Raw genomic sequence first — 15,866 nt, 5'->3', positions numbered from 1 at the left:
TGAAACATAAAGCTTTTTCCATAGTACAAACATAATATGTATCACTAATTTTTTCTTGTATCTATACTGGTTTCCCTGGACAGGAGCAGTGTTCATGGATTACCCCAGCAACAGAAGAGGGAAGGACAGAAACCCAAGACAGGAGGATAATACCTGGCAGAACCGTCAACCAGGCAGAGTGTTGAGAAATCCCAATGGAATTTCCAGCTATACAAGTATATTCCCCAGCATCCTCAAAAGAAACATTTCTGACATACAAGACTTCTATCTCTTCATCTGTAATGTTAACACCGGCAGCCTGGAAGAGAAGGATGGCAAAAAAGAACAGAAAAGCAAAACCCCATGAGAAAAGGAGCATGTGGAGTGAGCTCAGGAGATGTCTCAAGCCTTGGACAGGCATGTCTACCTTCGAGGATCTCCTTTGCTTTCCACATAGACCTTCTCCAAAAGACCCAACACACCAAAAGCCACCATGAAAACATTTTGCGAACACAGACTGTAGATTAATGTGCATTGCCCTTCACCAAAAATTATCACCATTTATGCATGCAATGCAATCACAGATCATGGAAAAGGACTGACACCCACACGAGTAAGGATTTCACCTTCTAAAACAAGATAAGGGGGAAGGCAACTGACTACAAGGCTAAGTTCACACATGGTAAAATGTACTGGCAAACTATACGCTCATAATAATCTGACTTTTTTACGCCCATTTTTTGGCTGATTACGGATAGAAATGTACGTGTAAATTAAATACGTAAGTATATTTTACGATCTATTAACTTAGCCTAATAGACTTGCTTTATTCTTATCCAAAAGTATCAAAAATGTAGCTTATAATAAGATGTTTTTATTACATCCATCACCTTCATAAAGTGGAGGCTAAGCCAAAATTTGTAACACGACAACATATCAGAAGGACTCATTAAAGCTTTGCCTCCAATGTGCATGAATGTGAGGAAAGCAGGTTATGATAGAAAAATAAGGAAGAATGGTAACAGAAATGGACTATGTGTGAGGTGGGGTACGGGAATGTTAGGGGACAGCAGGAAGAATTGTTATCTTGTGAAATCCTTTAGCTCGGTGGGTATTTTTCCATGGCCGCATTCAGGTACGGCATAACACCATCTCCAGATTTTTTTTGTCAAACGCCACCTTCGCCAAAAGCACCAAGAGCCAATTCGCAGCCCATGTGCGGTGGCAGGAGACGTTACCTGGTTCGTTCTTCAGCACTGTGAGCCAGGCTGACTTGTTGGCCTCTCCAATATAATTGGAGACTGTACAAATGTATTCGCCAGCATCTGCTTCTGTCACATTGTACAGATTCAGCACCTCAGCACTGGAACTGTTTATTCCTGAGTGCTAAACACGGGCAGGTGACACAGGAAAGAAAACATACAACTGTTGACTATAGGGTGTGGTACCAGTGTCACTACATTTTATAGTCAGATATGCAACATGTTCATTTCTGAAGGCTGCACGATTCTACATCTCATATTGAATATAAAAGTGTCGCTGTCATTCAACAAATGTAGAAAATAGTTAAAAGTTTTGCTTGGTCAGGGTCTGGGTGTTCAGACCCCTACAGACTGCCAGAATGAGCTGGTAGAAGCTCTTAGCAGAGTGCTTTTATCCCTGGCTTGCTGCTCTCCCAGTCTCACTGCAAGAGAAGGGCTCTATAGACATACTATGTCATAGCTGGGGAAAGAAGTGTTTACCTGTCTGAACATCCAGACCCTGACGGATCAAAACTTGGACATGTCTTAATGATGTCAAACATTTTTGGTAAATGACCGGAAAGCTTTAAGCATAAATAAATATAACATACTAAACAGTGGATTTTCAGGACATAACACCATTAATGTGGTTAGGGTCTCGGTTAGCAGAATTATGTGACTTTGCACTCTAGTAGTGTGCCAGTGTAAACAATGAGGAAGAACTCTCTGAACTTTGGTGGTCCTGCAGGTTGGTCCACTCCAACCAAGGCAATCAATGTTTACATCCTATATATGGGATGTTCTTTTTAACTATTACATTTAAACAATAGAAATAACCAGTAGATTGGTAAAGCTCTGTTGACCCTTATCAATGCATGGGTCGATATTGTCAAGACATTTCACAGCACCAATTCCTATTGTTATATTAGTATTTATTAAGAATTTACAAAACAACTTCTACATCTTTGTTTTGTAACAGATTCTTACCTTCAAAACTTTCATATATGGGATCCCGTCAACGCCATACCGACTTCCATTCTTTTCTACATATCTCACCCAACGAATATGGGGCTGGGCATCACTGTATACCTTGCACACAAATTCTGCATCTCCTCCAACATATGCAGTTGCGTTGGCTGGGAGGCCTGCCTGCAGTATCGGCCGATGAGAGGAGCGCTCTGTTGAAAAAGTAAAAGGGGGCACTCTGTGGGGTTATTAAGAAAAAAAAACAATACTATCCCAAACATGAGCAAAGAAAAAAATATTTACACTTAAAATAAGGAATCAAAATATAAAAAACATGAATTATGTATTTGTATTATTTACTAGCAAGTGTGACTAATTTCCAGAATAATTGTTTACCCTTAAAAGGGATCCCTGGAGCCATGGACTGTGCTGTGGCGAATTGCATCCACACATACCCACACAGTACAGTGCCGACAAAGGGAGGCAAAAAGGAAAACTTGTGCTCTTTCCTAGCCAATAAAATATGGAGACAGTTTTTGAGTCCAAAAAACCCTTTTAAAGAAGTGTTGGTAATAAAGTAAACTTTAGAAACTTAAATACCTACTTATGGAGCATTCTTATGATGAACAATGGTCCAATAAACAAATGGAAAACCAATGCAAGTATACACGGGTAGGCAAAAAAAAGAGTAACATTTTAGTTGAGGACCTCAACATAGGATAGCCTCTTTATGTGCATTATAAAGCGTTCAACACAGTTTATTTTGTAAGACTTTGATACATTATGTGTATAAAGTGTATTAAAGGACCTTTGACAACAGATCACACATTTACACCACAAGCATACATGTTCAAAGTTATATATGTTATAAAATAAATAAGGGCAAAGACGCCAACAAAGGAGGGGGGAGGAATAACTCCAGTCTGTAAACCCGTTAAGTTCCTGGCAAGGGTCCCTGAAGCAAGATCAGTGCCAAGCTGGAAGGGAGGGAGATGTGTATTTGTAAGTAATCAGGAGGGAGGAGGGGAAAACTTCAAAAATCTTCAAATGATACCGCCGCAAGGAGGACAATAGAAAACATGCTAGTTTATACAGTCCACAGAAGCAGCAGGGGGCATGGATTTCCAGCCCATATTTCTGAATGCCAAGATTTAGATCACCTGTGGCAGGGAGTGTTCCAATTAACCTGTGTGATTCTAGACTCCACCAAGCCTCACGATGGTAGAAACATGGACCTAAATCTGGGTTACGAGACAACACTCAGACTAATAAATAAGACTTGTTGAGAGCAAATCTCTGGGTTTATCACGTGCCAACCACTGCCAAGTCTTCCACAGAGTCTTGCCAAATGTATCCAATAAACAACTTTTGCTCGAATGCTATCTTTGTTCATTCCATGGTGGTAACTCAACTTTCACAATACAACTGGCTCCTAATTTCGGAGGTTACATTGCTGTCCAGTAAATTATCCAGTGAAAATATTTACTACTGAAAAGTTTTCCCACCTGCAGCAGCTGTCTACACTTGTTGCACAAGAACTATGTTACTTTTCACCCTTTCAATGTTATGAGATGAGTGGAAAAATGCTATAATGTGGATGAGTAAAGGAGATTGACACGTTCTAATTTTAATCTTCCCAACAAATTTTCAAATATTAGTACGACTGATCTTTAATTGCTCTATGTACTCTTCTGGCAAGGAAGGTGTTAAGGAGCGAAGTGTATCCAATCTCTGGGAGCGTCTTACACACACACACACATACCATGTTCCAATAAATTGTTTCACAAACAGACGTCCAGAGAGCAGCCTCATGTAAAGCCAGCACACCTCCCTGGAACAAAGGCGGCTTTCATGCAGGTTGCTCTCCCTGGCACTCTGTGGGGAATTGGTACGCTGACGTAATCCTGGCAGTAACAGCATAAGCACCAACCTTGTTTAACTTGCAGTAAGTTAAAGCATAGAAGGAAAAGAGGGAGGGGGAGAAAAGGGAAAGGAATATTAAAATGATCGCTCCGGATTTGGAGCATTGCTGTAGAGTACAGGAGACTGATGTGTGGTTTCACAGATATATTTATCAAACTTGTTTTTCCTCCTTTGTAGTCACTATAAATGATTCCCTGCCTACATTTTTTACTACCCAATAAGTTAAACAAGCTAGGCACAGTTCACCGAGACCAGACAGAAACAGAGTTATGGAGTAGAATATGATCCTGGGCTCCATAAAAAGATCTCAAGTAGCCCCCTTAAATGTTCCCCGTAAATATGCTGAAGATGCAGAAACATTACACACTATGACTTACTGTCCCTGGATTTTCAGTGGTTAGTGCTGTCTTTCCTTTTGCTCATGCAAAAGACAAGAGTAGAAATTTAATAAATGATGTACGCTAGTTTTCCGGTATGCAAAAGTTGCAATTTTTGTGACATTTGTGACTTCTCAGGTCTCTGGCATCAAGTTTTAAAAGTGACAAAGTCACTTTTTTCCTTTTTGAAGAATGCACATTTAATGCACATTTTTGGTTTACTGCCTGTGTTTGGAGATTTTTGTTGGCAGTTTTATGCCGATAAGGAGTTTACTTGCAATTTTCAATATATACTAGTTTTTGTGCATAAAGATAAAAAAAAAAGTGTAAAAAAAAAACACAATATACCATGTATAAAACAGAAGTATTACATGCAAAATAATGATGTCAGTTTTTTTGCAATCTTTTTTGGTCATTTATGCCACTTGCACCATTTTGTGCCACATTAGTGTTGTTCAATGAACCCCTTAATTGCTGCAATCAATATTGGTTGCAGCATTTAAAAGGTTAAATGACAGGTGCTGCTCCTGTTCGGTGCCTGATCAGAACCTTCACAATGTAATTGTGTGGTGCCAGTTACTATGCCAGCCAGAGGCCTTAATTAGGCCTCTTTGTCTGCCATAGAAAATCTGCTGATACAGTCTGTCTCAAGCAGGCTGTACCAGCAGAGTACCAATCTAACTGATTAATATGCAACAGCATAGCATTGATCAGTATAGGCTTATAAAAAGGAGAAGTCCAAAGGATAGGAGGTAAGTGTCTGATTGTGGTGGGGTCTGACTGATGGTACCTGTACTGCGCTCTCGTCGCCCACGCAGCGGGGCGTCGGCACGCACCCTTCATTCATCTCTCAGGGAGAGCAGAAGATACACAAGCACAGCGCTTTTCCACAGGCAGCAAACAGATACAGGCGGCGGAATGCTAGGACACAAGCCTCCCATAGACTTGAGGGGGCATGGCGTGACATCACAAGGGGGCGTGGCCCACCCCCACAGCATGCACACAGCATTCAGAACTAAATGTTCTAAACGCTGGCCAGTGGAGTACCCCTTTAAGAATGGCATTTTATACTTCATAAGTTCTAACTAAAAGGTGCTCATCTAATGGAGACTTCCCAACATGTGACCATACCATAGAGAAATGCTATGTGGGTGCTATGTGTTACCTGGGGAGAGAAGCATTTCCCCACCGTGGTACATCCAGCTCTTACAAAATTACTACTGCCAGCATGCCCGGACAGCCAAAGACTGTCCAGGCATGCTGGGAGTTGTAGTTTTGTAAGAGCTGAAGGGACCCTGCTTGGGAAACCCTGTCCTATGTAGGGTTAAAATTAGCCCAACCATGAAAAGGAGATAGTGACACGAACACCACCTATCCTAAATGGCACACCCTTACGGGAGGTCATTATAATCTATGTAAGCCCCTGGTAATAGTCAGAAGAACTCTTCTATACACAGTAGTTCGATAAAAAGAGGAGTTAAAAAGGCACAAAAATTCAACAAGAAAACAACCTATGTATTTGTCTAAATATCATTAATTGGCTATATACAGCAGTCACTTACATGCAGCCCTCCCCCTCCCCTCTCCTCTCTGTGTGCAGTGAGAGAAGCTTAGTGAAGATTGCTGTAGATCTTATCACTTACTGCTGCCATTCAAAGCATAACATGATTTATTGCTAAAGGAAGGATGAAAAGACCTGTACAGTGTGTGAGCTGCAGTGTGAACATGCACACAGATAGTGAAAGCAATTGGCTGACAGCCATTACACAGAGCTGCACTGACTTCTGGGAGTTGTAGTCTGTGCTGCAAACAAGGTGAAAAAAAGTATTTAGGAGACAACAGAGAACAAAGGAGCTGCAAAAACCACATGGATACCTACAGTGGACACAGAACAGGTACAGTGGTCCCTCAACATACGATGGTAATTCGTTCCAAACGAACCATTGTTTGTCGAATCCATCGTATGTTGAGGGATTCGTGCAATGTAAAGTATAGGAAGCTGTACTCACCTGTCCCCGCCGCTCGCGATGGTGTCCCCGCTGCTCCCGATGGTGACCCCGGGCCTCCGCCGGTCCTCCGCTGTCTTCTCCGGTCCACTGCTGTCTTCTCCGGTCCTCTGCTGTCTTCCGCAAGGCCTTACTGGGCCTGCGTAGCGACGTCATTACGCCCCTGCGTACGCCCTTCCTATTGGATGACGTGCACAGCAGCGTATTGACGTCATCGGAGAGGGCCGAGAAGACATCGGGAGACCAGCGCTGGACCCGGAGGGCACCCCGGAGCATCGTGGAGGGGTAATTAATACTTACCGCACCACACGGGGAACATTAAGCTGCTATCCGGCAGCCGCTTAAGCCTTTTGCGCTGCCGGATAGCACTTAATGCGATGGCCCCGACATAAAAAAGCATTGTATGTCTCAGAGGCCATCGTATGTCGATTTGATCATATGTCGGGGCCATCGTAGGTCAGGGGGTCACTGTATTGTGGTGGCTTTGGGGCATTTTTATTTTTCTTAACTTCCCTGGAATACCCCTTTAAGCATAATGTGAGTAAGGTGGTCAAAACAAAACTGCGAAGCCTCCTATAACACTATCAAGAGCTGCAATCGTGAGCCCGGCCTAAACGGGTTTCCTGGACAATCTTTCAGCGGCGGAACTATTTCATTAACCCTCCAATAACTCAAGCCACATTACAATCAACGTACAAACGGCAGACGACACAAAGCGGACTTTCACGGAAATTATTTTCATGTTGACATTGTTTAGCCCCACATGAAAGCAGATGTGTCCAAAAGAGAGGAAGACTCAAAATTTACAGATGTATAAATAGATGCGGCCTCAAAAAGCAATGAAACAAACAACACGGAATTCACAAGAGTCAATGGGGGAGATTTATCAAAAAGAGTGTAGAGGAAGAGTGGTGCAGTCGCCCATAGCAACCTATTAAATTGCTTTCATTTTTCACAGGCCTCTTTGAAAATGAAAGAAGAAATCTGATTGGTTGCTATGGGCAACTGCACCACTGAACTTCCATCCTAAAGTGCAAGGCCTAACTAGAGCAGTGTTTCCCAACCAGGGTGCATCCAGCTGTTACAAAACTACAACTCCCAGCATGACCAGACAGCCGTTGGCTGTCCGGGCATGCTGGAAGTTGTAGTTTTGCAACAACTGGAGGCACCCTGGTTGGGAAACACTGGACTAGAAAATAGGGGCCTGGCCTTCATAGCAGCCTGAAAAAGACCAAGGAATCAAGGAATATCAGTAGAGAAGAGTGGCTTTTTTTGGACAAACAAAGGGTAGAGGTTTTAATATATGTACTAAAATGGAACCTGTCACATTAAATATACAGTACAATCTGCAGGTATTATGTTATAGAGCAGAAGGAACTGAGCACATTGATCTATAGTTTTAGGTTCTATTCACACATACTGCATCTGCTGCGGATTTGACGCTGCGAGTTTGACGTAAAATACGCTTGCGGATGTAAGTGCCATTAAAATCAAAAAAGCATAAGCGTAGAGGACAGTCCTCGGCGCTGCTGTAGCTACACTACTGAGAGCCCACTCTTGTCTACGGCAGCTGCGTGTCCCTTTATGCTCACGTGTCAGAAAACAAGATAAGTAATAATCCTCCACATGGGCAACCACCCCTCCACGCCACCGCTCCTGTCCGCTCCCCCGCACAAGATGTATCCCGCTGATTTTCTACATTAATGGTCTATTCACACGTACAGTGTGCTGCAGATTTCAATGTAAACTGAACACAGCTTGAAATCTTGCGCATCAAATCTGTGCAGAATACTGTACGTGTGAATAGACCCTAAAGCTTGAAGATATTTGCTCAACAGACCCGGCGAGTGCTTCATTCATTGTTCTACATGTGCAGGACCATTATAATCAAATGGTATATTTTCTGCAGTGTATTTTACTAGTATCCGCGTATTTCTCGCATTCATGCGAGTTTTACTGCAGATTTTCGCAATGGGATGGGCTTTTATTTTTAAAAAGTTCATTAACACAGCCAGTGGAAGTAAAAATATGTGGGTTCAAATTCGCAGTTGTAGGAGACTTTAATGTGCTGATTTGATGCTGGAAGTAGGTCCGATGCAAGTTTTCTGCAGATTTTCATGCTTCAAATCCGCAGCGGATGCGGTATGTGTAAATAGACCCTTAAGGGTACCAGGGTAATTTATGATTTATTCATGAAAATCTCTTCTCATTTTTGGATACGTAGTCAAGGGGGTGGTCCTAGTCAGTAATTGACAGGTCTCTATAGGCACACTTATACAAAGATGGGTGTCAATCAATTAGCATGACCTCCTACATGACTACGTGAGAATGAGAATGAGCAGGGGTTATCCAGGACTTTTCCAATAAAACTATATATCATTCTTCTCAGCTCCTCCTACTCTTTAAAATGATACCTGCAAATAGGACTACATTTTGTTTGAATCTGATCAGTTCCCTTTAAATAACTCCTGGTAGTCTAGTTTCTTCAAAAAATAAAAAAATAAAAAAAATAAAAAATAATTCTGTCAAAGTAATAATCTTGCTAAGAAATTTTCCCCACTGTTTTTGCGTGCGAGAATAAAATTAACAAGGACATTAAAATCTTTTAGCGTGATGACTTCAGGACTGAAGTGTCCTTAGAAACAAAGGACATAATGTTCTTTGTTACATGTCTAACCCCCCTATGGCAAGAGAGGGTTCAGTTTTAGAAATAATTTGCTATAACCATGTGCAGTGGATTTTCTATATCAATGCACAACATCCTTGGAGTGCCCTTATCCGTTCCTTCACAAACAGGTTTCAAGTGTGCTTGCTCCACCAAATTCCTCTCTGCCGGTGAGTGCTGGAAAGCCGTGCTTAATGCAGTCTGGCTTGGAAACTATGCTCCTTTTCATTTCTCCTTCAAAGATTTTGTGGGAAGTTGACTTTGTTAAAAAGGCTGGTTTCTGCACATGATCCCTGCATAATTGGAACCTTACAGCTCCCCCACAACCCTCTCTTTACCTCCTGTGGGAGCAGCCACGGTGTTATTACAAGTCTTACTTTCTTGCTTTTCCTTCACTTGCCGAGCTTTGGGTTTCAGAGCTCAGCAGCAGGATTTCATTTCCTTTGCCCTAGAAGCACATCGGCAATGGGGCCAGCAAGGGAAGCCTCCCTAGGCCAAGCTGGGACAGCACCAACAACAGGGCCAGAAGCCGGCCTGGTCATCAGAACCTTTATGTCCTTACAGAGCACCTATGAACTACGTCATTTAAGATCCTGCAATATGTACTCCAGAACCTAGAGTCATCCTGGCAAGCACTATACTACAAAGTTTAACATTAATTTCCTCAAGTATCAACTTGACACTTTAACAGAAAGTGGAGTAAATTATCGTAGAATTCTACTCCAGCTCCTAGCTAGTGTAGATTTTAAGTTGTGGTGCATGGGCAATGAAAGATGTACCAAATTTGGCACATCTTGCTCAACTGCACCAACATGAAATGCCAGCCGTGATTTATTCCCCTATAAACTTTTTCTTTTGCCAGAACTCAAAATGGATGAGACAATAAGAATAACAAATAAATTCCAAATTGCCTTACTATCCATAACCACAAACTACTACCACTTGTACACTGGGTACTTTCTTGGCACCCCCTTCCCATTTCACATGAGGCACTAGTCACAATCTTAAAGATGCCTCCAGCTTGTAGAGCTCTGCACAGTCATGTCTCAGCTTCCAGCTCACCTAACCCTTCTTGATGTATGTCAACAACTTCTCCCCCACCTGCCGACCAGGCAAGTCAAGGCAGGACGACACGCACAGAATGAACATCTAGTAATCTTGTCATCAACAATCTCTAAATATGGTCCTGCAGATTCGCACCTCTTCAGCCTACATAAATCTACAGAGCATTGCACTCTCCACTTCCTGCCATCATTAAGACTATCAAGCCTTTATTTTGTATCCTGTCATTTATTGTCTGCATGAAATGCAGGAGAGGTTTAATATAAGCCCCATGTTGGCAGGAGTACCCCAGCCATACACCTGGCCTATCCATTATCATTCCTCTGCGGGAAATCATAACATGCATTATTATGCTGACTGGTTTGACCTACATCTTCCACCATGGTAGTCAAAAAAAATACATGGTCCGTATCACAGTACAATAAAAACAGATTCTAGCATACAGGTTCAGATGGAGGTGAGAGGTAGAGTTCATTGCAGAATATTGTTGTACAAAAACAGAATCCTTGATGGGTCCATAACCCGGGATGGGGGAGGAAAGTTGAAAAAGTTATTACTCTGAAGTGGAAAAGGCAGATCTAGTCTATTACGGCACTGCAAGCAATATGTTGGCAGGTAGGAGGCAGATGATGGAAGGTGTAGTCTGACAACAGCAAGAAAGCCAAAGATTGCATAAGACATTAAGCGTGCTGGATTCGAACTTATAATTTTCATGAAAGCAGGGCTATTTCTTTACCTTGAAAGGGTTTATACGCATGCCAAAAGCCCATCGAGCCACATACAAAGCAGCCCTTTGTGTAAGTTAGAGAGCACGGCTGAATTTTACTAATTTACTGTGTAAGCTATGGCACTACTGGGCCCAGTTTGGCAGGAAGGAGAACCTATTCCTGGAGACTTATTTGGAATTTTCCTCCTCGGCTCCTGGCCGCCCTCTGTGATAGAGTGTCAGGTTTAACATTTGGGAAGTCATAGAATAAACGGGTAGCGAAGCATCCTGACATAACCACTTGGCTCTATTCTAAGGCTGCGTTCACATAAAGGATTATAATCCGATGTGTATTGTATTTTTGCGTCATAAATCAGAGACTGAGCGAATACCCGATTCACATGCCGTTGGATTTCAGAGATAATTTTGCACGGAACAAATGATGAAATGTAAGTGAACTAAAAAATAAAGCAGGGGAGATAATTGAAAACTATAAAATTGTCTGCGTTGCCCATAGAAACTTTCTAATCTTAAAGGGGTACTCCGCCCCTGGCATCTTATCCCCTATCCAAAGGATAGGGGATAAGATGTTAGATCGCCGCGGTCCCGCTGCTTGGGACCTTGGGGATCGCCGCTGCGGCACCCCGACATCATTACTGCACAGAGCGAGTTCGCTCTGTGCGTAATGACGGGCGATACAGGGGCCGGCACAGCGTGATGTCATGGCTCCACCCCTCATGACATCATGGCCCGTCCCCTTAATGCAAGTCTATGGCAGGGGGCGTGACGACCGCCACGCCCCCTCCCATAGACTTGTATTGACGGGGGCGGGCCGTGACGTCACGAGGGGCGGAGCCGTGACATAACGATGCTCCAGCCCCTGTATTGCCCGTCATTACGTGCAGAGCGAACTCGCTCTGTGCAGTAATGATAGCGGGGTGCTGCAGCAGCGATCCCCGGGGTCCCCAGCAGCAGGACCCCGGCGATCTGACATCTTATCCCCTATCCTTTGGATAGGGGATAAAATGTCTAGGGGCGGAGTACCCCTTTAACAAGATGTGTTTGAATTAAGGGGCAACAACTACTACTAGACAGTTGTTTTTTTGTGTGAACAAACCCTAACGCAGTGGTTCTTAACCTTGTTGGAGGTACTGAACCCCACCAGATTCATATGCGCATTCACCGAACCCCTCTTAATTGGAAAATTAAAATATGATTGTTTCAAATTCAAAACATAGGAGGTATATATTTAAGTATATATTTCTACAAAATGAACAAAACCATTAAGAACAAAGAACAAAACCATGAAAACATGATTTGCACACAAAAACATAATGAATATTTACTGCAAATCAGTGTGACTTCTGCTTTTGTCTTTCAGAGACCAGTTCAGAAATGCACGGCTTTACCTTTGCAAGTGCCACTCTCATGTCATTTTCGCAACAATGGCAGTGTTCCCCCCACACTAGGCAGGCAGTGTTCCTTCACATTAGGCAGGCAGTGTTCCTTCACATTAGGCAGGCAGTGTTCCCCCACATTAGGCAGGCAGTGTTCCTTCACATTAGGCAGGCAGTGTTCCCCCACATTAGGCAGGCAGTGTTCCCCCACATTAGGCAGGCAGTGTTCCCCCACATGAGGCAGGCAGTGTTCCCCCACATGAGGCAGGCAGTGTTCCCCCACATGAGGCAGGCAGTGTTCCCCCACATGAGGCAGGCAGTGTTCCCCCACATGAGGCAGGCAGTGTTCCCCCACATGAGGAAGGCAGTGTTCCCCCACATGAGGCAGGCAGTGTTCCCCCACATGAGGAAGGCAGTGTTCCCCCACATGAGGCAGGCAGTGTTCCCCCACATGAGGCAGGCAGTGTTCCCCCACATGAGGCAGGCAGTGTTCCCCCACATGAGGCAGGCAGTGTTCCCCCACATGAGGCAGGCAGTGTTCCACCACATGAGGCAGGCAGTGTTCCCCCACATGAGGCAGGCAGTGTTCCACCACATGAGGCAGGCAGTGTTCCCCCACATGAGGCAGGCAGTGTTCCCCCACATGAGGCAGGCAGTGTTCCCCCACATTAGGCAGACAGTGTTCCCCCACATTATGTAGGCCAGTGGTCTTCAACCTGCGGACCTCCAGATGTTGCAAAACTACAACTCCCAGCATTCAGTCAGTCAGTGACGTCCCGGCGTGCGCTATGTCCCAGCGGCCTGCGTTTTTAAACTTAACGCGGGGCCGCAGGGAGTTAATAGTGATGGGGGGGAATTGCCCCGTTGCTACAGGACGGGAAAACACCGGCTCTGCTCGGGGCCCCAAGCAATTGCTTGGTTTGCCTGTTCTGTTGCGACCTTCCCCGCCGAACCCCCGGGACTGACTCACCGAACCTCTGGTTAAGAACCACTGCCCTAAAGGAATACAGACCCAATTTTGAGACTAGAGTACATATATCTGCCTATTGGAGTGACAATATTTTATTTTAAATAAGTGCACCAGCTTCAGGGGTTGTATGAAATTAGAAAAACAAGTCAACGAAGAAGAGCAATGTTTGTTACATTTTTTATTTTTTTTAAACCCCAGGTGTTCTCAGGAGCAAGTTTTATATTACTCAGGGAATGGACAGCACATTGTTTATTTAGGCTGTGGTTCATCTAGTCTAACACGTTAGGATACATTAAAAATTGGCACATTTTTTTTCTCATTTGGAGCAGAAAAGGTCACAAGCCATATTTAAAAGGGAATTACAGTATATGGGAACAGTAATCTGCTACCCAAATTGCTGCATTAAGAAGGATCACATAGGGCAGTTGTCTAAACTGGGGACATCCAGATGTTGCAAAACTAGTTTTGCAACAGCTGGAGGTCTACAGTTTGGAAACCACTGACATTGGGGGAAACAGTGTGACAAGAAAGGTAATGAATGGTACATGTAGAATTAGTGCTACACTGTTGCTTTGTGTTGACCATCATGGGGCCTGGTGTAACTTATCAATAAAAGGTCCACCACAATGAAGAAACAAGAAAAATAATTTGAATTTTGTTAATGTTTTTTTAAAGGCTAAAATAACTATGCTAGTTGTGCTTTGCACTGACTGGTATGTGTGAAGGAAGCGTTCACACATACCATTCATACTTGCTGAAACATTTATTCCAAGGCTTTGCATGTTTCTGCCGCCCTTTACTGCAATGCCTCAGGTCCAAAAGCCTCCAGTATATAAATATATGGCGCCTTCCATTTCATACATTTCCAGAAAAAAAAAATAACTGCACTACTTCGATGAAAAAGAAGAAACATGAAAACATGTACACCACTCGAAACACTGACACAAATGAACAAGTCCAGATAATAAAAACAGTCCGAGTGTGTTCAGGAGAGATTAATCATTCTATAAATAATAATGCATGCCCCAGAAATATTAATAACAATATTACTTTATTTAGATGGTTCACACAGATTTCGCAGCACCGTATACTCAAAGGGGTCCCTGGCGCTCACAATCTAAATCCTCCTATCAGTATGTTTTGGAGTGTAGGAGGAAATTCACACAAACACAGGGAGAACATACAAACTCCTTGCAGAACATACAAACTCCTTGCAGATGTTGTCCTTGGTGGGATTTGAATTTAGGACCCCAACGCTGCAAGGCAACAGTGCAAACCACTAAGAATATATAACTTAATCCTGAATTTTGAGATGCCTGGTACTTACCTATGACATCAAGGCTATATGTATGATTGATTGACCCGTATTCATTTTCTACAATACACGTGTATATGCCCTTGTCCGACGGCACAACGCTTTCCATGATCAGACTCCAGTGCTGGTTACGCATCTGAGGAGACAGATGGAGATTATAAAACATTTTTAAGGACAACAGTCTCCTCACACCCACATACTACTCCAATATAATTGTCATAAAACCTAAGTAAAAAAAATAAAATAATATTTAAGCAACTAAGAGAACAGAAATACAGCCACATCTACTACAATGAGAATTATCACTATGCACTGAGCATGCAACCACAAAGCGTCAAGCTCTGCTACATCTGTATTCACAAGTCTTCTGATACTCAGACTATAATCATCATTGATACAGAGACAGCACAGTTGTTCTCTATACAATGCAAAACTATACAAAAAAAAATCTGGTGCCCATTACTGGTTCCTAAATGTAATTACAGACCGGGGAACTTCTATCTATCAAGAAAGAATTGCAGAGAGCTGAGAGACAGAGGAATGCAGAGGAGGGGAGCAGGGCTGGGGATGGCATGGAGTGGGGGAAGGGAGAACAGGTATCGCTTTATTTTAATGGAATAACAAGCCTCCTTTCAGAGTATACAAAGTCCTATTCAGCATGGACCTCTGCTCTGTCAGCAGCTCATATTGTGAAATCATTTTAGGGTGATGAGGGACACCTCTGATCGGGGGAATCCAGACTATGCAATGGCTTCTGCATGTCACTTTTATGAAGGAATCCCAAGACTTTCCTAACGCCTAAGGTTTTATGTACAGAACGTCTTAGGTTTTATGAGTGATTCACCCCCCAAAACAAACTGCTTCAATGTGTGTAACATTTTTAAAGTAAAGATTTTTATTAGAGCAGTTCATCCCACCCTTTGACCCAATTTTTCTTTTTTCTAGGATTTGTAAGAAAGAGCATTCACACATATTACTGTATTGGAGATATTGTCTATTTAGCCACACTTAATGCTAGGATTTATTATTCATATGCATTACCTTTTTAGATTTAATACAACGTGTGCCTATAACTTAGTAATACAATTTATTATTGTTGTATGTCAATTCCTTGTATACTAAAGTCACCAATTTTTGTGCAATTTGTTTTTTGCACAACAATGCTGCCACATTTTTTGGGCAGGGCTTAGTGGGAAAGCACAAGGCCTCCACAGCCAGTGTATTTAACTTAATTTACTCCATAAATAGGTACGACTTAT

At 42.9% G+C, this 15,866-nt stretch overlaps 1 protein-coding gene across 2 annotated transcripts in view; it reads right to left on the bottom strand.

Moving 5' to 3' along the window:
- FGFR2 (fibroblast growth factor receptor 2) overlaps positions 1-15,866 on the bottom strand; it is a 102,490-nt gene that overhangs the window by 20,453 nt on the left and 66,171 nt on the right. For both annotated transcript variants that reach the window (XM_056529743.1, XM_056529744.1), the window contains exons 6-8: positions 14,620-14,743; positions 2,208-2,398; positions 154-298 (exon numbers count right to left, since the gene is read on the bottom strand). In XM_056529743.1, coding sequence (XP_056385718.1) covers positions 154-298; positions 2,208-2,398; positions 14,620-14,743 — 460 coding nt within the window. The remainder of the gene's footprint in view (positions 1-153; positions 299-2,207; positions 2,399-14,619; positions 14,744-15,866) is intronic.

This window comes from Hyla sarda, chromosome 7, assembly GCF_029499605.1.
Source record: "Hyla sarda isolate aHylSar1 chromosome 7, aHylSar1.hap1, whole genome shotgun sequence".
NCBI lineage: Eukaryota > Metazoa > Chordata > Amphibia > Anura > Hylidae > Hyla > Hyla sarda.
This window is presented reverse-complemented; position numbering and strand designations above follow the sequence as displayed.